This window comes from Pyrus communis, chromosome 3 (assembly GCF_963583255.1).
Source record: "Pyrus communis chromosome 3, drPyrComm1.1, whole genome shotgun sequence".
NCBI classification, from domain to species: Eukaryota; Viridiplantae; Streptophyta; class Magnoliopsida; order Rosales; family Rosaceae; genus Pyrus; species Pyrus communis.
The window spans coordinates 26,570,166-26,592,791 of NC_084805.1; the positions used below are offsets into that span (position 1 = coordinate 26,570,166).

Sequence of the window (22,626 nt, forward strand, 5' to 3'; positions counted from 1 at the left end):
AAAAGAATTGGACAAGTTTTTTTCCTACCAATTTTAACTCGCATAACAGAATAATTTCCAGGTAGCTGAAATGAAAGTGTCAAAGATGCTGTGGCCTAAAACTAAAATATTGGAGAGCAAAAAATAAAGAAGCAAAAATGTGCCTAGCCGTTTCCCAGCGAATGACAAGGAGAACAACACACACGTCCAAGTCAAAGAATTCCCACCGAAACAAGAAACAAGAAACACTACACAACATAAGAAAAAACAGCACAACCTATGCACTCTGGAGATTAATCCAATGTCACTAACAGTATCGATCACTAACCTATATGACATTACCATCCCTCTCCATGGCATAATTCTTACTAATCGAAACTCGGACAGACGAAAAAATGTCACCGGGGAACGATAGTGGTCCGGTTGATATAGCCGTCAATGTTGTGAGGCAGTGGAAGGAGACCTATAGATGGATACCAATATTTGGAGCTGTTGCTGCAATTGCAGCGGCTTTTTTGACTGGTGGAAACAACCTTCCGGCTCCGGTTTGTGTTTTTTTATTAGGGTTCATGTTCATAGCTATTGGCTACTCGCATTGTTTGCACATTTTCATGTTCATAGATATATGATGGCCCATTTTATAGCATCTGAAATTTGTTTTTTGTTTGTTTGATGTTTATCAGTTTTCGACAGCAATTGGGTCGGGGAGTTTGACACTTCTAAAGGCATTTGTTGTGGCTTTTGTGATCTACGTTCCTGGAGCAGCCTTTGCAAGTTGCGGCAGTTGTGTGAATGACTTGTTTTCTGATGTATGGATTAAAACACTCTATGTTCCTCCAATTCAATTCTATTTTACCTCCATAGAAATTGGTCGCTATAACATGAATTTTTCTACAACGCGATTAACTGCACTTTTGAAATTGTGTATTTCATTCATATTATTGATAGTGTTGAAACTTCTGACCTTATAGTCGTCGACATGTGACGATATGATTGTCAATATGTTGTCGATAAACTTAACTGAAAAAAAGTAGTTAACATTACTCGTAAAAGAACTGTAACGTATAATTAGCTAATAGAGTTTTCTATACTCCCAGTTTCTCAAGGAAAATCAACCAAGTGAAGGTTTCTTGATGTGGAGTATGGTAGTTGTTCTCATCACTGCAGGTATACTACAACACTAGCATGTTGCTGTATGCCATTTTTTGTATGTTAATTTTCTCATGCCTGTAATTTTTGGACAGCAATTTGGCTTGCTTTGGCTACATATTTGCAGCTGCCAGTCTCACCGCAGCAATCGATGCAAGGTGCCCTATTGGGAACTATACTAGCTACTGAAGGTTTTAGCTACATACCCTTGTGGAATAAGGTAATTAAGGAGGTATACAGATTCAATTGCTTAATTAGGACGTTGCACGCGAAAACTTTACAAGAGATTGTAAAATGAAAATGATTTCACTTCTTTTCGGTAACTCAACATTGCCTTGTCTTTTCGCTATAATTCTTTCGTTTCTTACTCTCGAGCAATTGTGAAATACAGAACGCAAATCACAATTTCAAAGGCGGAGGAATTCTTTGGATATTTCTTGAATGGACTGTGGCTCCACTCATTGCCTTCGCATGTGCACTCTTCCTCTTCAGCGTAATGAAGGCTTCTCTGCTTCGCCGTGAAAATGCAGAAAAATGGGTTCTTGTTTTTCTCCCATTTGCCTATGGAATATCTGCTGGACTGCTTTGCCTCTTTCTCATGTTTCAGGTAAATTTCCTCGAGTGCAATTAGTAGTAGAACATTATTATATATTACATTTTACTTGTCGATTTTCCGATGTGAGATTTTTTCTCCAACACCTTTATCTGCATCAATATCTTCCTTCTTTGTTGTCCATATGGCAGGTCATTCCGTCTATAACAGCAGTTCACAGTTGGGTTACCATTGCTGCAGTTGCCACGGCCGCCATGACTGGAGCACTATTATCTTTGGTAACATTTGTAACAAAATAAGATTTTTTTTTTTTTTTTTTTTTAAACCTTCCTTGCCCATATTTATGTTCAACCTTAATTGGGATCTCTACTAAACAGGGTTTGGTGATTCCTTTGGCCATGAAGAAAGTCAGTGTAGACAAAAATTACAAGACCAATAAGAGAAACATGTCTAAATCCATAGACCAAAAGTGCATCGAAAGCCAAGAACAAACATGCATTAGTACAAAATCTTTGGATGACGAAGCGCAGTTTGAAGAAGCCTTGAAAGATTTCATGCAGATGAGAGTCCTTGATACCGTGTACGAAGAAGAGGATGAGAGGAGCTGGGCTTCACCGGACTCAATAAAGGAACCCAAACCCGAACCTGCACCTGCTCATAGTCACTCAGTTTCTGAAGATCAGTCTAACACGGAGAAATCTAGGTCATTTAGGCAGTTGCTTGAGTCTTCGCCAAACCAGGGTCAATCAAGGCACTTTCACAAGATTGACAAAACAACACCCGTTGAGAAGGCCCTTCGGTTCATAAGAGGCTCATCCAAATCAGCTTTTCCTCATGTGAGTCCTATATATGTATTTTGTACTTGCCTGAATGTTCGGTCACATTACCTTATATTAAGTTAACACCTTGTGCTTATGTAATTGAATAGGCGAACGAGTATGACAGACAGACCCTTGTTCACCATGCTCTAGCCGAAAAATATGATGATGTTGAAGGCTTGTTCATTTTCCCACAGATTATAGCTTCGTGTATCTTCGCGTAAGTTCATTTCTGCCATAAAAACAGAAATTCGTTTGATATAACGTATAGTGAAGATATTGACACATAGCATTGCAGACTTATTCAATCTGCTAATGAAGTAGCTGCCATTGTGAGTCCATATGGAGCTATTCTTGATGTATTTCAACACAGAGTGAAATACTCTGGAAATGGGGAATCCGTGGTGAGTTAACGACTGTATACAATCACGTGTCTACCTCTATTTTCCATATCTTATCGTCATGACCAATGAATATGAGATTCTTGTAGGAATCCGTCCATGTGAACTGGTGGTTTAAGGCGATTGGCGGATTTGGTGCAGCAGTTGGTTTCTTGATCTGTGGCAGGAGGCTGACACAGTGCCTAGGTGGGAAGCTCACTTATGTAAGCAACTCAAGAGGCTTAGCAGCACAACTGTCCACTGTGGCAGCAATGATTCTGGTTCATAAGATTAAGCTTCCGGTTTCAAGTGTTCATGTTTTTGTTGGATCGTTGGTAGGAGTTGGGGTCGCAGACGACGCTCGGGTAAGATTTTCTCCTATCTTCGAAATACAAATTCGTTTCTCTCATCACATTCCAAGAACATTTTGACGATAAGTTTTAGAAAAAACTTGACCGTCAGACCCTTAATATTTTCGTTTTTTTCCCCCTCAGAATGTTAACTGGAAGCTCCTGTTCAAGTTCATATGTGGGTGGGTGCTCACCATTATTTTTTGTACCGGGATTGCTTACGTGATCTTCTCGGTGTCTATACACTCCCCCGCCTATGTGGTGCCCTAAATCTGTCTCCAATTGTTCCATCAATAATCCATTTTGTTATTTTTTTCTTTTTTTTTCGTTTTTTATCCTGTTCCTCTGTGTGTGTGTGCATATATATATTATTTTTGTTTTTTGATTTATAAAGTCGACATCACTTAGTGAGATACTACTTGTTGTTGTTGTTGTTGATGTGTAGCACTCAAATAGTAAAATTTATGATTAGTCATTTTGGAAAACTTCTGTTTTTATATGTGACACATTTGTGTAATACATACACACATATTTTTTCAGTTTATCGGAGTATTTATTTACATTAATAAATACCGCCCCAAGTTGTTTATTGGCAATTTATCAACATTAAGGACTGATTTATGTAGTGTGAATGTACCACCTCCATTATTTTTTACAAATTTTTTTTTGTGAAAAAGCATCATAAGTCAAATAAGTAAGCCCTTCTTTAAAGGCATTTCTACGACTTCACAACACCAATATAACTTCGCATAAGAATTGCGTTGTCGATTCTCCAACTTTTTCAGTTTTTGTCCAACATTTTCCTGTCCAAGTCATAAGATAATTGGTCAAAATAATTACTAAGCCACTTTCTAAAATAGATACAGGCATGTTGCTTCCTAAACGCATTCAAAGAATTTCAATGACTTCATTGGCATTTCATGAAAGCTTATTTGAGCGGTAGCTAGGGCTTTCAAAAACTTTATATCGAGAATGATTCACTTTAAATTATTGGAGTTTTAAACTATCCTCTTACCAATTCGTCTTCCATTGAACAAATTATGGAGTATATGAAATCATTGCTTCCCTTGATCACTGAGATCAGTTATACTTATGTTTGTTGCCAAGCTAACGGTGTAACCCACCGCCTTGCCCGTTACAGCCTCACAGTCGAATCTCCTTGCATTTGAATGGACTCTCCTCCAAGATCTATTCTTGATCTACTCTTCGAAGATTGTAACCAAACTTAAGTCGGCTTTTGCCGCTCTTTTGTACTCTTTTCCTGGTTGAGCGCAAGTACTATCGTTTCCATGATTTTTTCCTTTTTTTTTTTCTTTGAGAGATCAAAGATGCTCTTGTGTTTGTGCAATTTTAGTGAAGTAGATATTTTGTAATATACCAAAAAAGAAGTTAGACAGATTAGTCCACAATGTTTTACTAAAAAAAATGATTAGTCCAATTGCTAATTATGTTTAGGTTTTCATGAAACACGTTTGATCATTGTGTGGCGAAATGCCGTCGTTGATTTGCATCAACAACCGTTCATTCATCAAAGAGATTCAGAATCTCTCACGTGCCAAAATTTGCCAAATGGCTCCCGAGGTCTTCTTTCTTTAATATCTCTGGTCGCTCCTTCTGCTTCTCTCTCTTCGTAAGACACTGTCGAGTCCCTCTCTCCAAACAACCCACCAATGGCGGCTGTGTCATCACCATTCTCCACTTCACTAGTGGCCCAGAAACCGAGTTTCCCAGAGGATTTCCGGCATGGGTTTTCCACAAGCTTCGATCTTGGCCGCCAGCGGCCGCTCGTACGGAAGAGTTCCGAGCTGAAGAATCTGGTGGTCTCTGCTAGCACTGGCAATGCTGTTTCTGTCAGTGATTCTGTGCCTTCATTGACTTCTAAGTGAGTATTTTTCGTGATTAAATTTGCTTTTTTTCCCCTCTAATTTACGTTTCGACTCTTTCTGGGTTTGCTTTGCATGCGATAAAGCTTTCATTTTTTGGTAATTTTGTGCACTTTTTGGTTGAAATTTACTTGCTTTGTTTCTTGGGTTGAGCTGAATATTTGTGGGGTTTTTGTTATTTCAGCCGCTGGATTAACTGCTTTTGCATAGAACTGTTTTCACATTGTTATTTTTGTCTTTATTTATTAATATTTAGCGAGTAACATAAATTTTGTTTTCATCATTTGGTAATTGGTTTTGATAATTTAATTGTTCCAACCAATCTTTTTTATATTTTAAGTTCGGGTAAATCGACTTTGATGGTGACCACATCCAAATTTATATTTACTGTTCAAATTTTGAACTTTGGTTAAAAAGAATGTAACTTTGAAGCATGGATATGGATACAACACAATACGGTGATACGTAAAATCTTTAAAAACGAAAATACTATACATCATGGATACGACAATAAAACTATATAATTTGAAACATATTTTAACATGAAAACATTCAAATTCAAGTTCATTCAAGTGTGGGAGTTATATTCCTTGTTTCAATTAGAGGCAAGCTCTTTGTATTCATCAACTTTCAACTAAATCTTTGTTTCCTATTAAATTCTCCTCTTAATTTCTCATTTGAATTTGTAACGGTATCCTAAAAGCCGAGTACATGTATCCAGCGAGAATCCGGAGTATACGAGGAGTATTGTATCCGATGAAGTATCGGATACAAGATACACGACTAAACTAAAGTATCCGTGCTCTCAGTGTACCAAAGGAGTGAAAAACTGATGTGGGAGTTTTACTTTCATGGCAAGTGTAGCAAAAGTAAAAGATATAGGCGATGGCTGTGTCAATGAGGCATAATTAGTTCATCATTTCTAAAGCTTTTGTAGCGATGATTCGGAATCCCAGGTCATGGGCCTGGAAGACTATTTTCCTTTTTTGTCATGAAAGTGCAAGAAATTTTTTATCTGGAAAGACTTCAGGGTGATTTCAAGTTTTCAATTCTGATTCTATAATCATTTCAGGGTGAAACGCCATACTATTTCAGTGTTTGTTGGGGATGAGAGTGGAATCATAAACCGAATAGCAGGGGTTTTCGCCAGGAGAGGTTACAATATCGAGTCTCTTGCTGTTGGTTTGAACAAGGACAAGGCTCTCTTTACCATAGTTGTGTCTGGAACTGAAAAGGTGTTGCGGCAGGTTGTTGAACAGCTCAACAAGTTGGTGAACGTGATAAACGTTAGTGGACGTCTTTAGCATTTCGTGTAAAACCTTTTGGTAGTTTCTTCATTATCTTCACTTATAATTCTGCTTTATCAGGTCGAAGACATCTCAAGGGAGCCACAAGTAGAACGTGAACTGATGCTTATCAAACTTAATGCAGATCCAAGTACCCGTGCAGAGGTAAATTTTTGGATCATCCAACCAATATTTGGATAGACCTCTTCCTTTTGATACGTCTAAATGATCTACCCCTAAGAATAATCGTCAGTAATATGTGGTTTTAATAAATCGTGTATAATTCTCTATAGATTATGCCAAAATGTAATTTTTGCCACTGAACATGTTGATTTTTTATACATCTTGGGTTGAATTCTATTGTATATTTGTTGTAGGTGATAATTCTTCGAATTAAACCGGAGTTAACTTCTCATTTGATGGTTATCAACACTGATTAAGATGCTCTTTTATCATTTTAGTTGTCATTTTACCTGATCTTGTTTGTGCGCTCTGATTTTCAGATAATGTGGTTAGTGGACATCTTCAGAGCAAAAATTGTTGATATCTCTGAACAGTCACTGACAGTTGAGGTGAATTTTAATGCTTATGCCTCCTTTAGTTGTTGCAGTTCATTGCTATGAGCATATGACTCTCCGCTTGAATGTGTTCATTTTAACACTTATACTTAATGTATGTTCCAGTTTATATCTTAGTGCCCAGGTGCCCAAAAACTTACAGATGATTAGTTTGTTGAAAATTTATGTGGAGGATACATTAAGATTAATGAGGCAAAAATCATTGCAGTTTGTTATACTACAAGAGAATACACTAGTTCTTGTTGATTGTGGTACAAAGCAATTATATTGTTTATTTGTTTTCTTACTTTCTCTGATAAAAACAGTGCAGCGGTTCATGGATTTTGTTTATAATGTGATTTAACCTACTCCATGAGCATATGGTGTCGTTTAGTCGTTTAGTTTGCTCAACTTACATTCGTAAATCTTGGAAATTTTATAAGTGGCTTTAGCCAGTATCCTCTTGCTATACAAAGAGTGTTCCAACTTGCAATTTCCTTTATGGCCTCTTATAGTCATACTGGTACCAAATCCATCTATGCTTACAAAATCAGTTCATCTCAGGTTACTGGGGACCCTGGGAAGTTGGTTGCTGTTCAAAGAAACTTAAGGAAGTTTGGAATCAAAGAACTTGCTAGAACTGGAAAGGCAAGTTCTATATTTTGCTTTCTGATGTTTATGCATGTACAAAAATGTCCATTTGTGCATGTGTTAGTGGCTGCAACCGTCTTAAACAACGCATGCAACGAGTCATATGTGTAGATATCCAATAATTAAACGGTTCATGAGTGGCCAAAGAACTTGAACTGTCAAGATGTTCACGACGAACAATTTGGAATGGTATTCCCAATCAGGAAGATACTTATTGTTGGCATGGAGATGCTAAGACAATTTTCTATGGGAGTTGAACATCGTTGTGCGCTAGCATTGATGAGTAATGGATGATATTTGTCAACCGGTTCCTTTGTACTTATATCCCATAATTCTTGATTCCTCTGTTGCATATGTTCTCTCAAAATGCATTTTGAACTTGCAATCAACGATGCAAATTAGGTTAGGGTGGTCATGTAACCCGTCTAGATGTTGACGCACTTTTTTTTTCCCTTCAATCTTTTATACGTTATGCAAGTATCATATAAGTGAGGCGTTCAATTTGACTCGTCTGACAGATTGCTTTGAGACGAGAAAAGATGGGTGCAACAGCTCCTTTCTGGAGATTTTCTGCAGATTCTTATCCAGATCTTAAGAAGTCCACATCTGATGGTGCTCTTGCAGTGAAAGCAAATCGTACGCTCAATGGTGATGCTGGTACTGCCTCAAGGGTATGTAAAATCATTAACTGTTATCATTTACGATGATAACATGTATGTGCACAACTTTTACTCTTGCCTTTGCCATTTTGGATTGAACATAAGCGAACCTCATTTCATTATTGCAGGGTGACGTTTATCCTGTGGAGCCCTATGATGACTTCCGTTTGAATAAAGTTCTTGATGCGCATTGGGGTGTTCTCTACGATGAAGATGTAAGTTTCTTTACAATAATCAAATCACATTGTGTTTCATTAAGTCCAAATATTGCCTTGTATGAGACGTACAAGGTGGAAAAATTGATGTATCTGCTTGGGAAGTACTCTTTATTCATGTTTGCTTTACTCTACAAACCAATGCCATTGAAACCTAACCTGTGCCGTTCATTCTAATATGCAGTCAAGTGGCGTTCGATCACACACTTTGTCTATGATTGTAAATGACTATCCTGGAGTTCTAAACACAGTTACTGGAGTCCTGTCCCGAAGAGGTTATAACATTCAGGTTTGTTGATTCTGACCTGCGCTCACTTTTTATGTTTGGTTTTCTTGGACCTTTGCTCATGTGATTATTGGATTTCATTTCACACTTCTAGAGCCTAGCTGTGGGGCCCGCTGAAATGGAGGGGCTTTCTCGCATTACAACAGTTGTTCCCGGTACAGATGATTCAATATCCAAGTTGGTTCAGCAACTCCACAAGTTGATAGATCTTCATGAGGTGAGGGTTGCAATGTTCAAATATGCAAATTAAAAAATGTATTGAAAAGCTCGTACACACTTGAAACTCTGCATTTCCGATTCTAATCACTTTTTGCAAGTCAAATGCCATTGTTTCGGTCGCAATCTGGTCGATGTGGTAGGTTGGGGTTGATGACTAAATATAAAGTAGTTCTATATACCAGGATCTTTTTTTCCCCTCTCCATATTTCGATTAATCAAAATCTGCTCCTCAGTTATCTGTCAGTCATCAATAATAGGCAGCCTTGATAATAAGATCCTTACCGGATTCAACATTGATGAGTTAATGAGTGTTCATTTTGAGATGATGAAGTTTTTCCAAGGTTAATCACAAAATAAGATTTGTTCATGCCTTCATGGATGATAACGCTGGTTGTTCCTCCAGGTTCGGGATATTAGTCACTTACCATTTGCTGAGCGAGAGTTGATGTTGATAAAGATTGCTGTGAACACTACTGCTAGAAGGGATGTTCTTGATATTGCCAGCATTTTCCGTGCCAAAGCTGTTGATGTATCCGATCATACAATTACCCTTGAGGTTGAGGCTTTTTCCCGCACTCATATTATTTGTATACTTTCACAAATAATCTAGAAGCAAGATAGCTGTTCTTGCTTTCTTTTGGTCCTTGGAATTTGAACCAATATTCATCTCCCTGAGAAAGACTAATAGCAATAGATGGTGATTCCATTGATGGATTCTCAAATACAGAACAAGAACTTGTGAGTTTCTGTCATTTTTAGACACCGCGTCCTTGTGAAGTTACTAGGCTTACGGTATCTGTTGAGAAGTTCTACCTCCAAACAGGATCAATGTCACCGTGGTTCCTGTATTTAGTTGTACTAATGAATGCGGTTATCGCTAATCTTACTAATACGATCTACTCATGATTGTTTTCAGCTGACTGGTGATTTAAATAAGATGGTTGCACTGCAGAAGTTACTAAAGCCCTATGGGATTTGCGAGGTCTGTCTTCTCATTCTTTTATTCGTCTTGTACTGAACAACTAACTAGCATACAAATTTCAGGTTTCCACATGAGCTTTAGTCCTCATATCTTAACATTGTTTTTCCTCCTTGAAGGTTGCGCGGACTGGGAGGGTGGCGTTGCAGCGGGAGTCTGGTGTGGATTCCACATATCTCCGCGGATACCCCCTTCAGTTGTAATGCTGGGTTCCTCGCCCATATCCTATCCAGGTTATGTGAGCTTTCTGCCGTCCATTTTGACGAGCTCACTTGTGACTAGCTTTGTTGATAAGGAATAAAATGCAGTTCGGCTGTTAGGCCTAAAGAAAGAGTGAATCAACCAACGTCTTCTTTTGGAGATCATTGATAAACCCTGGATAGAAGATCCGACTCCCACGAACCCTGTGTTGGTAAGCCGGTGTTTTACCCGGGAAGCAATGTATGGAGGTTAAATTAAGAAATTAGAGTGTGTCAGTCAGTGTTTAAGGCTTATGTTATTAAATTTATGTTGTATCAGTGTAACAAGCACATGTATGTTTGTAATACACGTTAGCTCTTGTTCTTCCTTGCAGAGAAATCAGCAGATCAAATTCTTCAATGGGGGTAACGAACGAATCGAGGCTTTCAGCGACTATTCCCTGATTGTTCGTTACCCCAAAAAACTGTACCAACAACTCTAAAAGTCAAGAGAAAAAATGGCAACCCCCGAAGAGCTGTGCTTGTCAAATCCCGAATGAATAGCTGATTCGACTTTGCTCTCCATGCCGGAGAAATATACTGAAACGCAACGACAGTAACCTGAAAGTACAACCTCAAAATCATAGAGCACCGAGCAGAAGCTAAAAACGTAGCTCGCTTCTAAAAGGCAAATCCAGACGGAGAGAACGAAAAAAGAACGAACTTCATTGAAGAAAAATAAATTATGATTTAGGAAAAAAAAGTGGCCCATACAGGTCTCGAACCTGTGACCTTCGCGTTATTAGCACGACGCTCTAACCAGCTGAGCTAATAGGCCAGTTGACATTCTCTTCGATTTAGGTTTATTTATTCTATGAGGTTTTGGAAATAACGCGTTAGAAATTTCCAAATTTGTCACGTAATTATTAAATCATACAATTGCAACCCTTTTGATTAGAAAGTCTACTAAAGTTTGTCCACTGGATAAGATCTGATCGATGGTTTTGGGTAGTTGGGTTGGTTGGTTGTTGCTGCTAGTGCTTCGATTGGTTGCATTCTAATCTCCAAACGCATGTGATGCATGAAATATTCTTTGTTAAATCAGCCCTCTTTCTTGAATTATTGGTTTCAAAAAAGCCTCTCATCAACTCATCCCAAAAGCACTTCTATCTTCAAAAGTCCACTTCAATTACGAATCAAATCAATTTGTAATATTTGTCCCTACCATATATGAAACAACAAAAAGAAGGATGGGTACTCAAAAAAGTATGTAATAGGAGGATAGCCACACTTAGCAACTTTTTTCAAAAGTGATATTCTAAGAGCTTGCTTTCACGAAACGTGGAGCTCAATCTATCAGCAAAACCATTGCATTTACCTTTCTCGTGAAAAATAGTGGGAGCTAATTTCAAAACCGAAATGATGGTAGTAGGATGCTGAAATCTTATCAATGACAAAATCATGATTAAGAAATGCACATAGACTAGTATATTATTGTGAAAGATGAGCTTTTATATATATAGGCTAAATTCAGTGTCAAAAGTTACAACAAGAACATGAACTATCATGAAGAGAAAATGTCGCCGACGAATTAGTTTACGTTACTTTTCTAAATTTTCCAAAGTTGTCATCATTTATATTCTCTGCTAACGTCTATCCAATAAATCAAATTATGTTCGATATCATTTAGTTACTGCCATTCCATGCATGTAAAAGCCACCATATATAGCATGCTACTCAGGTCACTACCAAAACCCTAGATGCTGGCTATCATGCACTCCGTCGGTCGGAAACCCTTTTCTTTCTTCTTAAACATCATATTAATAGTTCCCTTAGTTTTGGCACCCATAGCATCTGGAACTCGAACCTACCCGACACTAAATGTACCGGATTATAAAAGCCAAGGCGCTTCGGAGATGCCTGCAGCTGTGCCTCGGCTGGTGCTGTTAGATCTGCGGGATAGGCTAGTGGCTGTTTTTCATCATGTGGTTCTTTCTAAGCGTCCTATCCCACCTTCGGGTCCAAGCCATAGGAGCAACAAGGCACCTAATTCTTCAAGGCATTTGTTATTAAATAGTCCATGATTAGGCTCATGCAGTATAGTTGTATTAGTTTGCAGTTTTTTGCCTGTGGGTTTCTCCAACCCAAATTGAATGTACCATGAACATGTCTTGTTCATATTTTTACTATAATTTTTAATTTGTAATTTATAGGTTATACAAGACCAGCTTGTACTCAACTTCAATCTTGTTCAGCCTCAGTCAGTAAACGGGCATGTATGTGTGAATTGAACTTGGACGGAGATGCATACCTTTGGGAGTTTTAATTGAATTCCATTTTTTTTTTCTTTTCATTTTTTTGGTTCCTTGGATGGATTTGAATCTGACACTTTTATAATCCTCTCACCACTTAGACAAATCCCTAAAGTTAAAATTAATTGAGTTTGCTCAAGTAAGTTTTTGTTATACAAGCGAAACTAAAATGGAAAAAATTTACACTAAAGAAGTCGGTGCATTAATACACGCTCTTAATAATGCGACAAGCCGACTTTTGTTCAAATAAATTCGCTTACACGACACGTTACTTCCACTCAAAACTAAAAGTCAAGCCGCCAACATATCTAGAGGTAGCGCTACCCAATGTAGGTCGCCACTGGTTAGTCAATGGCCGCCTGGTGAATTGTTTCATGACAAATATGGGAGCCGGACTTGCTTGCACCCACACTCTTCTTTAGTTTTTGTTTTCTCTTTTATATTTCAGTGATTGATTTAACTTGAGCAGCACTTCTGCATTATTGTTGATATGGAAATATAATTAGTCTGAATGCCAAAAATCACAAACCAAGTGGAGGCATTTTGGTCCTATGGCTATGATCAGGTCTAAATTAATGAACTAGAGCGCGGTTCTGTGGATCCCTTGAGTTGGTTCGATGTTCTTGAGCCTTGGTTTAGTCATTTTTGACCACGTTGTCTAATCAAATTGAAATTAAGCGAGGGTGTGTAACTTAAGTACTCGAGAAGATTTATTTATGTACCCAAGTTTTAAGTTTGATTTATGTTTCCTCAATATCGTTTGTGTAAAAAGAAAATTATATTGAAACTGAACAAGAGACGTGTAGCTTAAGTGGTTAATTAAGAGTTTTTATTGATGCACCTGAAGGCTGAAGTCTTAAGTTTGAGTCTCCTCCTTCAATATTACTTGTATAAAATACAAAAACAAAACAAACAAAAATTGAACGTTAACCGATTTCATTTTTCTTTTTATCTTTTTGAATTACATTGTGTATAAGTGACTAGTCTTTCATAAACATGACAACAAATTAGTCTGCCAAATTATGAAATTTGATTCTTCAAAGTCCCCTTTTTTTCCTTTTCATTTTGGTCACTTTCCAAGAAAGCTAGAGATGTGAAAAGACTTATGAGTGAAAACCTGATTGATCTTAGAATTTAACAAGCCATGACTTTGAAAGTTGATAGATATTCTTGGACAAAATAAGAAAGTTGTAGACTCTAATTAATACTGCGCATGCTTCTCTTATCCTAGCTACATGGTCAATCCTGATGGTTGGAATAATATCCACACACCATACTTGTATTTCTACTTATGTGTCATTCAACTGATGGATGTGTTTCTTTGCAAGTGGCACCCTTAAACCGTAATTATATCTTCCTTAAGGGCGTGATTGATAGATATCTTAATTTTAGGAACATGTCTCCGCTTTGGAATTTTTTGACGCACTAGAATAGAAAAAGACACATGAATTCCTCGACAATACTTCATAGACACTTGCATATTCCAAATTAAATTTGAGGAAGATACTGCTCTTGAGTTTATAGCTTTTCTTTTAAACACATTGTTTTTTGAGTTCAAACCCTTACTTTTCACTTAGGCCATCTCTAACCGAAGGCTGGTCAGAGGGTTCGTTTTAGCCCTCTGGTCCTCTAAGAAATTAATATTATAATGAACAGTGCATGGTCATATTTCTTACCATCTCCAACGGAGGGCTAAAGGGCCATATGACTCGTTTTAGCCCTATCACAAAAAACTGTCTCCAACCGAGGGTCAAACATAATTTATTATTTAAAAACTAAAACTTAAATTCAAATTCAATGGCTAAGTGACGTTAGCTAGCCATTGGATTTGTATTTTTTTTTTTTTTTGCTATAAATAAGGTGGATATTGGGTTATAATTCACACTTCTTTGAATTCAATCTCTTTCAATTCAAATTTGCAATGAATTCCAACTTTGGAAACTAGGGGTCTTCATCTAATTCGAAATTGGAAGAAAAATGGGCGTAGATGAGACGAGAAGATGAAGAGTCTGATGAATAAGATGAAGCATGGCGCAACACACAAAACAGAGTAGCAGCCATGGCTGTGGCCATGGTGTGTCAACCAACTCAGGAACAACCTCAATGTGGTGGCTCTGTTGCTGGTCGCTCTTACAAACCACGAAACAGAGCGATGACGCATGTCAATCTGATGAACAACTACTTCAACCCCAACTCGGTGTACATAGAAGAGGATTTCAGAAGTCGCTTCCGGATGAGGCGTCATGTCTTCGAGCGTTTACTTCGTGATGTCCAGCAGATCAATCCATACTTTCAACAAAAGCGGGACAAAGTAGGCCGCCCTGGTTTCTCACCTCATTAGAAGGTTATTGTTGCACTCCGAATGATGGCCTATGACTCCCCAGCTGATTTGATGGATGAAACTCATGGTATGTTTGAGTTTACATGCCTTAATACTCTTGCTATAGAATGATACGTTCCTGTACCACAAATAAGTACCTATAACAAGATCTTGTTGAACATCTTTGGGCCAAAAATAGCATGGAGTAGGCATTTAAGTTTTAGGAAAACTAATGAAAATGGCTTGAAAACTTTGAGTTTTAACGATAATGACAGAAAAAAGGGTAAATTGAATAGTACCAGGTTTGACTTTTTAGTGTAAAAATGTAGTTTTTTATTAAAGTGAACAGTACCACAGGCTTTTCATTAAAACTCCCTTAAGTTTTATGTTGTTAAATAGTTTTAAAAATGTTGTTTAAGTTTCATGTTGTTAAATGTTTTTATTTTTATTTTTATGTTGTTTAGTGTTATTTAATGTTGGCCAACCGGTTAGCTAGCTCATTTTGGCCAACCGGTTGGCCCTTTGGCCATTTTTTGTCCAGTGGAACCCACGAGCCCTTTGGCCTGGCTCTCTGTTGGAGACGATTTTAGGGCTATTTTCGACTCTCTGACCTTCTAGACCATTCGGTTGAAGATAGCCTTAGTGTAAATAACGGAATGATATCATCATTTTAGTTTACAATTCAAATGATAATCCACGCCATTCGTGACATTTACAGAGCAAGTAACAAACTTTTGATTGGCACCATACAGATGTCACCACTCCAATTAATATGATTTCGTGTTTGTAAGATTATAAGAGTAATTTGTTCAACTAATCATTCAACGCAGTAGTTCGACTAAGTACACAAGTGGTCGGCATATGAGGGTCTTGCTCGAAAAACAAGTCCCAAAAACGAGCTTTTGCATTTCTGGCAGTTATCTTCCACAACCTTTAGACTCAAGGAATTGTTATTGGCACTCCAAAAATCTCATTTTTCACTCTAAATTTTCTATAATTAGAAAGAAAAAAACATTTGCGAGAAGTGTAAAATGAGATTTGTGGAGTGCTAATAACAGTTACCCAAACTCAAACGGCATTACCATTTTATACACTATACTCTCCAACATTGTTATTCTATTTGTTTATGTTTTGTCCAACACTAAATGAAAATATTTTATTTTAATTCAGCTTCCAGTAAAAGTTTTGTATGTGTCCCATCCATGGTATAAAATATCGATGATATCGGAAATATCGGTTGTCCAAAAACATGGAAATTTCGATGGAAATATCGAGATATTATCGATATCGATAAAAATTGAATAAAAACCACGGAAATTGTAAGAAAAACTTGGAAATTTTTATTGAAACTTTGGAGAATGTTTACTTAGTCAATTATCTATTAGTTTATCAAAAAAAATTAGAAGGAAATGCATTACATGATGGATTTAACTGATTTAAATTGATTATACAACGAGTTGGCAAACACTATGAGTGTAGAAAATATGTAGTAACTAATGAAAAAAGATTAAACACACCATAATCATTTATATATAATGATTTACTACAATATTTTACACTTTATACATTGCATGGTAAGATACATGAGTGATTTAGTACCACATAAAGTTCCTATGAGGTTCAAAATTTTCACTATCTTCATCATCTCTATGTGTAGAGTAAGTTTGTTGTGAAGAGTATTCATCAAATGATAAATCCCCAAAATAGTTTTGCATGTAATTGTTAACATGCCACTCATATAAATATAAATATTTTAGCATATTATCACTAAAACATAAGTGATATATCGTGGTTAAGGTGTTGGAGGAGTAAAATGGGAGGGGTTCAAACCCCCTTTGTGTTTTTTTTTCCTCCCTTTTATCCCTTTTTTTCTTCTTTTTCCTTTTTTTTTTTCCTTCCTTTACATCGATATTTTGACAAAATATTGTTGAAGTGTGAGCGAAATTATCGACATCGATATTTTCCGATATTATCGTCGATATTGTTGATATTTGTACGATATGTACAAAGATATGTTCCGAAGTATAAAAACCAAAATATCCTCGATATTTCGTTGATATTATCGATATTTCAGACTATGGTCCCATCCAATATTTTTTTTGAATACATCGATATTCTTACACTAAGGAGATGGAGAGTTTGGCAAAGCCATACAGTAAGTAGCCTAATTTGATATCGAATTCGTCATCCATGAGATTCGAACCTAAAACCTCTCACTTCTAAGTGAAGAGAAATATCATCAGATCGTAGTACTGAGTGATATTCACACCCAATTAATATAAAAGAAAATCTCTCTTTTAGGAACTTTGCTTTTTGGGTGATGATCTATTTGTAGAACTTTAGCAAAGGCCAAAATGTTCCAAATGGTCAGCACTTTTTGCTACTTAGATGAACAATTGACGTTAGAAGCTCCATCACCCACTTAAGAAAAAAAAAATTATAGCTTATGGAATCATCAAGAATTTGGAGAGCTCTTAATTAGGAGATGCCAAATTTAACCAAATGCAAGCGAAGGTTCTGAAATGCTCAGTCCTCACTCAAGAATGGACAATAATCCTTTTTCCTCTCTTACCTTTTACTTTTATATTATTCTTATATTTTCTCTTTAAAATTTGCAGAATTATTTTCTAGATAAGGATTCTCTCCGGATCCCTCTAAATCCACAAAATTCATCAATCCGGATCCTTAAAATTTAATTTAACGACTAAAAATAGGGATCCCCTCTAAGCGTTTAATAACTTTAACCGTTCGATCAAATTTCAAGTCCGGATTGATGAATTTGGTGGCTCCGGATCCCTTTCCCTATTTTTCAAAGTTGAGAGGACATAACATTAAACAAAAAGAAAAAAGGGCAACCACATATAATAAAGAATATGAACAATGGTACAATAAGGTCTTGTAAAACAGTAAAAGCACCGTCTTTATAATATATAAAGGGATGCAGATTATAAAAATGAATCCCAACAAATTACTGTCTATACATTTCTCTTCAACTCTTTAAATTCTATACCTAACCACTCCACTATAAAAATTTAAAATTAAAAAAATTCCAAAACTGTAGTGAATATAGAGATCTAACAGTCAATGAAAAAAAATACGAATAGTTATTGCGAATATATAACTGATACTAATCAATGGCCGACGCCGGGGCTTGGAACAGACTGCGCCAGAATCCGATTTGGTTCGCCGCTAAGATGGCGTGCGATGAGCTTTTCGTTGACGACGACGGCGTGACCCTTCTTGCTTGGGGTAGAAGCAGGCACGTTGCCCTTCGGAAGGGCACTTAGAAACAGAGAAGCCTCTTTCTTCTTGTACTCGGCATCGTGCTTCTTTACATCCAAGAGCTTTCTGCTTTCTAGAGTTGACACAAATGAGGCCATTACCACTAAGAAAATGAGTGCGAAAGCGCTCAGACGAGGCATAGCAGTGAAGGATGGAGAGAGAGAGAGAGAGAGAGAGAGATTTGGGATTGTGGGTTTTGTGTAGGTTGGAGAAATGCTGATGGGGGCTTGGTTTCATTGGGTTAGGCCGTGTATATATTTATAGCAGAGGGTAAGTGAGAAAGTTCGTGTACCGCGTGGCGGCGAGAGAGAGAGAAAGTGGAGCTTGGGGATCAAGGTAGCACTGTCCACAAGGAGGTGGCCAAGTCAAGATCAAGTTGGAAGAGAGAGTCAGGTTGGTCAGAGGAAATTGTGTCAACATGTCATTTCATGCTATGTTGGAGACGGAAAGGATTCCTGTCCGGATCCTTTCTTCCTAATTCATCAAATTAGAAAATCCATGCCGTTGAAATTTAATCAAACGGTTGCAAATATGAGTTCATTTTAAAAATTATAATAAATTTAATCGTTGAATCAATTTTCAAATACATGGATCGTCTGATTTGATGGATTAAGAGGAAGGAATTCGAAGATGTTCCCTTTCCAGGGGAGACTACAGAGAATGTGAGAGGAGGCCGCGTGCAGGAATTGGAGGCTTGGTTTGGTGGGTGTGAGCTAAAAGCCGCCGGCCATGTTTCCTTCCTTATCTTGGTAATTTTCACTTCATGAAAACACATGCACCGTCAAATACCAACCCCTTTCCTCCCATTTAATGCACCTCGGCCTGGCTCAATTATAATCAGCTGTCACTCGCCGCTCCCTGTAAATTTATAATTTATAAGAGTAATTTTTCCAAGATATCTTATTTTCGCATTCTCATCTTTTTCATTTTGTACATTTTTTTAATTTAAATTTTAAATTAAATAAATTAAAAATTAACGAATTAAGATAAAGGACAGAAGCGCATAAAAAATGTGTGGGAAATTCAGTTGTTAATAAATAGAGGTAGAATATGTAAAGATTTGAAAAGTATATATAGAATTTAAACTATTAAAATATCAAATAAATGCTCTTCGATGATAAGTTTCTTATTTTATAAAAGCAACACACACACACACACCTTTGTTAGCACCAAGCCTCATTGATGTACGTATTCATTTCTTATTAATGAATATCGTACGTTTAAAAAAAAAAAAAAAGGTTCATTAAGTACTTATACAATCTTTTGATTATGCTCGTGATGAATTCAATTGAAAGTGAATTAAGGCGTTCAAGTTGCAAGGATAATTAACTCATTCTTTTATGTTGGTCTTATAATAATCTGCTCTTGTGCTTAACACTTAAAGGCAACTTTCTTTCACACCTAAATTCATTGGCTCTTCCTCTTCATAACTCAACCCAATTTTAATTAAAGGCTAAACTTTTTCAATAGAGCCTAATATATTCCCAAAACATCTTCATTCATTTCCTTGAAATTTAAAGCTTTTTCCTTAGAAAAAAACAACCATGACTGTCATAGTGAAGGCCAATCCTTGTTGGTGTGACACAGCACCTCGTTCTTAGGTGCACAATAACATGCCTCTAATTTAAAGGCATTGCAAGGAAGTTCCTACTTGAGGAGAATTACACTTTTAGCTGAGGTCTGAATACAATCTACTGAACCAAAATCTATACCATTTATTTATTTAGGTATTAACAGAAAGAAAAATATCAAAGTGAAGGTTGTGAAAAGCATGGGACATGACATTCTCCCGGCTTGACCTGCAGCCAAGCCATTTGTTTTATGAGGGCTGAAGCTTTGGGACTTGGGAGAGATTTTTCAACGATACATCACGTGTCATTATATAAATGATGAAATATGTGTTTTAAAAAGTTAATAATATAAAAAATAAAATTTTTCATCACTTATATAAAAACATGTGGTGTACCATCCGTGTTCCCATCACGACTAAAAATTTCACAGGACTTGGGGAGGTGAGATATCGGGGATGGGTGGGCAAAGTCAAAGCCGTGAAGCTCAAGAGTAAGATCCAAGTGGTCCCTGATCATAAGGCAACAAAAATATAAAAGTGACAAGGTTTTTCCCTTTTACGTGGAACTTTGATTGAAGGATATCTTAGAGAAGAAAAACGGGAACCATTTTTTAATTCAAAAGTCTCACACTTGTAAATCACGTTACTATGCAAGTTTATAATTGGGTAAATTACATTTTCATATCTTAGGTTTGGAATCTATTTCAATTCCTCACAACATCTTCAAAACATTTCACTTTCATACTTTAAGTACTATTTTATTTTAAAATAATACCTCCATTACATTTTCCATTCATTGATATATTCAATGCTGATGTGACTGCCACATATATGTCACGTGGCTGCCAAATGTCTGCCATGTGACAAAAAAATAATTATTTATTTATTTTTTAAACATGAATTAACCAAAAAAAAAAAAAAAAACTTGAAAACGCAGAAACCCACCCTACCCCCACAACCCCTCTTGTCCCTCCCAAGCATCCCAACCACCTTCCTCTCCTCCACTCTCTTCATCTCCCCTCCCATCCAAAAACCCATCGCATTTCACCCAAAACTTGAATTTTCTCACCTAAAAAAAAAAAAAAAAAAAAAATTGAAACACACAGCGACCCACAATCTGCAAGAAGAAGAAGAAGAGGGAGGAAGAAAGAAAAAAAAAATGAAACTATCCCTCCCCCCCCCCCCTCCCAACTGACCCATATCTGCAACAACAAGAAGAAGAAGAAGAAAAGGGAGACATTTGACATATATGTGGCAGTCATGTCAGCATTTAACGAATCAACGGATGAAAAATGTAATAGAGGTATTATTTTGAAATAAAATAGTACTTAAGGTATGAAAGTGAAATGTTTTGAAGATGTTGTAAAGAATTGAAATAGATCCCAAACTTGAGGTATGAAAATATAATTTACCCTTTATAATTTTATTGAGCTTTTTACTCTTACTTTTGAAAAGCAACTAATTTCTTCGATTAATTAAGGTCTGAACCCCTCTAATAAGAATTCAAGACGATCATATTTCGAAGAAGAGACAACTTTCCGCACGTAGATGATAATTCCGTAAAAGAAGAAGTTGAGTATATCATAGCTGACCGCACCATGGGCTAGCCCGTACACCCAAAGCAAAGCTGCTGAGAATATGCATTATTATTCTTGAATATTTTGGCCATGCATGCATGCTGAAACAGAAAGTTGCAAAATATTTACTGAGAGTTTTCGATGCTCTGGGAAGGTAGAGCAAACTGACGTGTGCACACAGGAAACAGAGAGACTCCAGGATAAAATTACCAAATAGTAAAACGATCATAAGATCATTGAAAATAGTAATACCACGCGTTTAATTTAATTTAAAGGGTTGCATTTGGCAATAAACAATATACTGTTCAAAATATATGGTAGCTTTTTCTTCAATTGTCAAATATATACAGCTCAAAGATCAGTTTTCAAAATTTTAAGGTTATTTTCTCACAGCCAGTATAACTTGGACTAACCACATGTACAATTCCCCTTTTAACAGCTATGACTCGATATGGCACGCTTTAGTTGTACGTTTTGTACTCTGAAGTCCCTAGTCATTTTATTGACGGATCTATGGACTTGACAAACATGAGAAATAGTACAACAATTTGTCGTAGGGATGAGATATTCTCACATCCCATTTTACTTATCACACACCTTTTTAATTTTCGACTGTCGAATCGGATGAATTGAAAAAGATCAACGGACATAAATTATCAAGGATATGTAAAAAGTAAAATGGAGTGTGTAGATAGTACACCCCATTGTCATATATCATTTGTCAAATGGTATTTGCAATTTTTGCTCTCTCTCAATTTCTTTTATGAAGGAAATTTAATTGGTCTCATGCAAATGGAATATTATTAAATGGCATTCATATCTTATGAGTCACACCATTCTACTAGCTAGACCAAATCATAGAAGTGTTCCCATTAATTAATAAATGTCACGAAGAAAATGCTTATTTAAATATGTAAAGATAAGGATTTCGGCAAAAAAAAAGGTGAAAATAAGGGTACACACACATATATTATTTTCTTTTCATGTGCTGAAACTTTATGATGTATGGTGAAAATAAGGGTACACACACATATATATATATATATATATATATATTATTTTCTTTTCATGTGCTGAAACTTATGATATATGGTCAGACAATAAACTTTTTTGGCCATGGAGGCAGATAAATCTTGTCTAATGAAGATACCTGAGCAGCTGACATGGGTAAATTATTTAAGGGTTGTTTTGTTGACATTGTGCCCTACATGGACTTTTTTTCTTCCTTGGGCGGCTGCGCCATTCAATGCCGACAATGCAGGAAATTTAGCACCATATCTCTTGCATTTTTGGGGTATGTTTTTCTGCGTAGTGTATGCGGTATCATGCGGATTTGTTTTATGCATAGTAATGGTAGCTAGCATTAAGTCAAAATATTGACATGGTTTTTTCTGTTATGGGCTTGCATGCTCAAATTGGCCA

General features: G+C 36.7%; 2 protein-coding genes, 1 non-coding gene and 1 pseudogene across 4 annotated transcripts; 2 read left to right on the forward strand and 2 right to left on the reverse strand.

The window, feature by feature from the left end:
* Positions 1 to 374: 374 nt before the first annotated feature.
* Positions 375 to 3,499, forward strand: LOC137728523 (uncharacterized). The gene is made up of 11 exons (XM_068467288.1): positions 375 to 524; positions 663 to 788; positions 1,077 to 1,146; positions 1,224 to 1,348; positions 1,520 to 1,735; positions 1,873 to 1,959; positions 2,059 to 2,517; positions 2,610 to 2,719; positions 2,798 to 2,903; positions 2,990 to 3,244; positions 3,374 to 3,499. The coding sequence occupies exons 1-11, from the start codon at positions 375 to 377 to the stop codon at positions 3,497 to 3,499; spliced, it is 1,830 nt and encodes a 609-aa protein (XP_068323389.1).
* Positions 3,500 to 4,793: 1,294 nt separating this feature from the next.
* LOC137729768 (acetolactate synthase small subunit 2, chloroplastic-like) lies at positions 4,794 to 10,712 on the forward strand. 2 transcript variants are annotated; one of them, XM_068468789.1, is made up of 12 exons: positions 4,794 to 5,111; positions 6,185 to 6,398; positions 6,480 to 6,563; positions 6,902 to 6,970; positions 7,520 to 7,603; positions 8,125 to 8,277; positions 8,394 to 8,480; positions 8,665 to 8,769; positions 8,861 to 8,983; positions 9,389 to 9,541; positions 9,902 to 9,967; positions 10,084 to 10,711. In XM_068468789.1, the coding sequence occupies exons 1-12, from the start codon at positions 4,900 to 4,902 to the stop codon at positions 10,165 to 10,167; spliced, it is 1,434 nt and encodes a 477-aa protein (XP_068324890.1). In that variant the 5' UTR covers positions 4,794 to 4,899; the 3' UTR covers positions 10,168 to 10,711. The 2 variants fall into 2 exon arrangements, with proteins under 2 accessions (XP_068324890.1, XP_068324891.1); XM_068468790.1 differs by lacking the exon at positions 9,389 to 9,541 and having other exon boundaries at positions 10,084 to 10,712.
* Positions 10,713 to 10,907: 195 nt separating this feature from the next.
* On the reverse strand, positions 10,908 to 10,981 carry TRNAI-AAU (transfer RNA isoleucine (anticodon AAU)). The gene has a single exon. It is a non-coding gene; the product is annotated as a tRNA-Ile (tRNA).
* A 6,585-nt stretch (positions 10,982 to 17,566) lies between these two features.
* On the reverse strand, positions 17,567 to 18,294 carry LOC137727235 (precursor of CEP14-like; annotated as a pseudogene).
* Positions 18,295 to 22,626: the final 4,332 nt, after the last annotated feature.

What these genes read in the sequence shown, in the direction of transcription:
- LOC137728523 (XM_068467288.1), top strand. Translation starts at nt 375, where the DNA reads ATGTCACCGGGGAACGATAGTGGTCCGGTTGATATAGCCGTCAATGTT. An exon ending in TGAATGACTTGTTTTCTGAT is followed by an intron (nt 789 to 1,076) that starts GTATGGATTAAA and finishes CTATACTCCCAG; the next exon opens with TTTCTCAAGGAAAATCAACC. An exon ending in ATAGCTTCGTGTATCTTCGC is followed by an intron (nt 2,720 to 2,797) that starts GTAAGTTCATTT and finishes ATAGCATTGCAG; the next exon opens with ACTTATTCAATCTGCTAATG.
- LOC137729768 (XM_068468789.1), top strand. Translation starts at nt 4,900, where the DNA reads ATGGCGGCTGTGTCATCACCATTCTCCACTTCACTAGTGGCCCAGAAA. An exon ending in ATCCAAGTACCCGTGCAGAG is followed by an intron (nt 6,564 to 6,901) that starts GTAAATTTTTGG and finishes TCTGATTTTCAG; the next exon opens with ATAATGTGGTTAGTGGACAT. An exon ending in GTGTTCTCTACGATGAAGAT is followed by an intron (nt 8,481 to 8,664) that starts GTAAGTTTCTTT and finishes TCTAATATGCAG; the next exon opens with TCAAGTGGCGTTCGATCACA.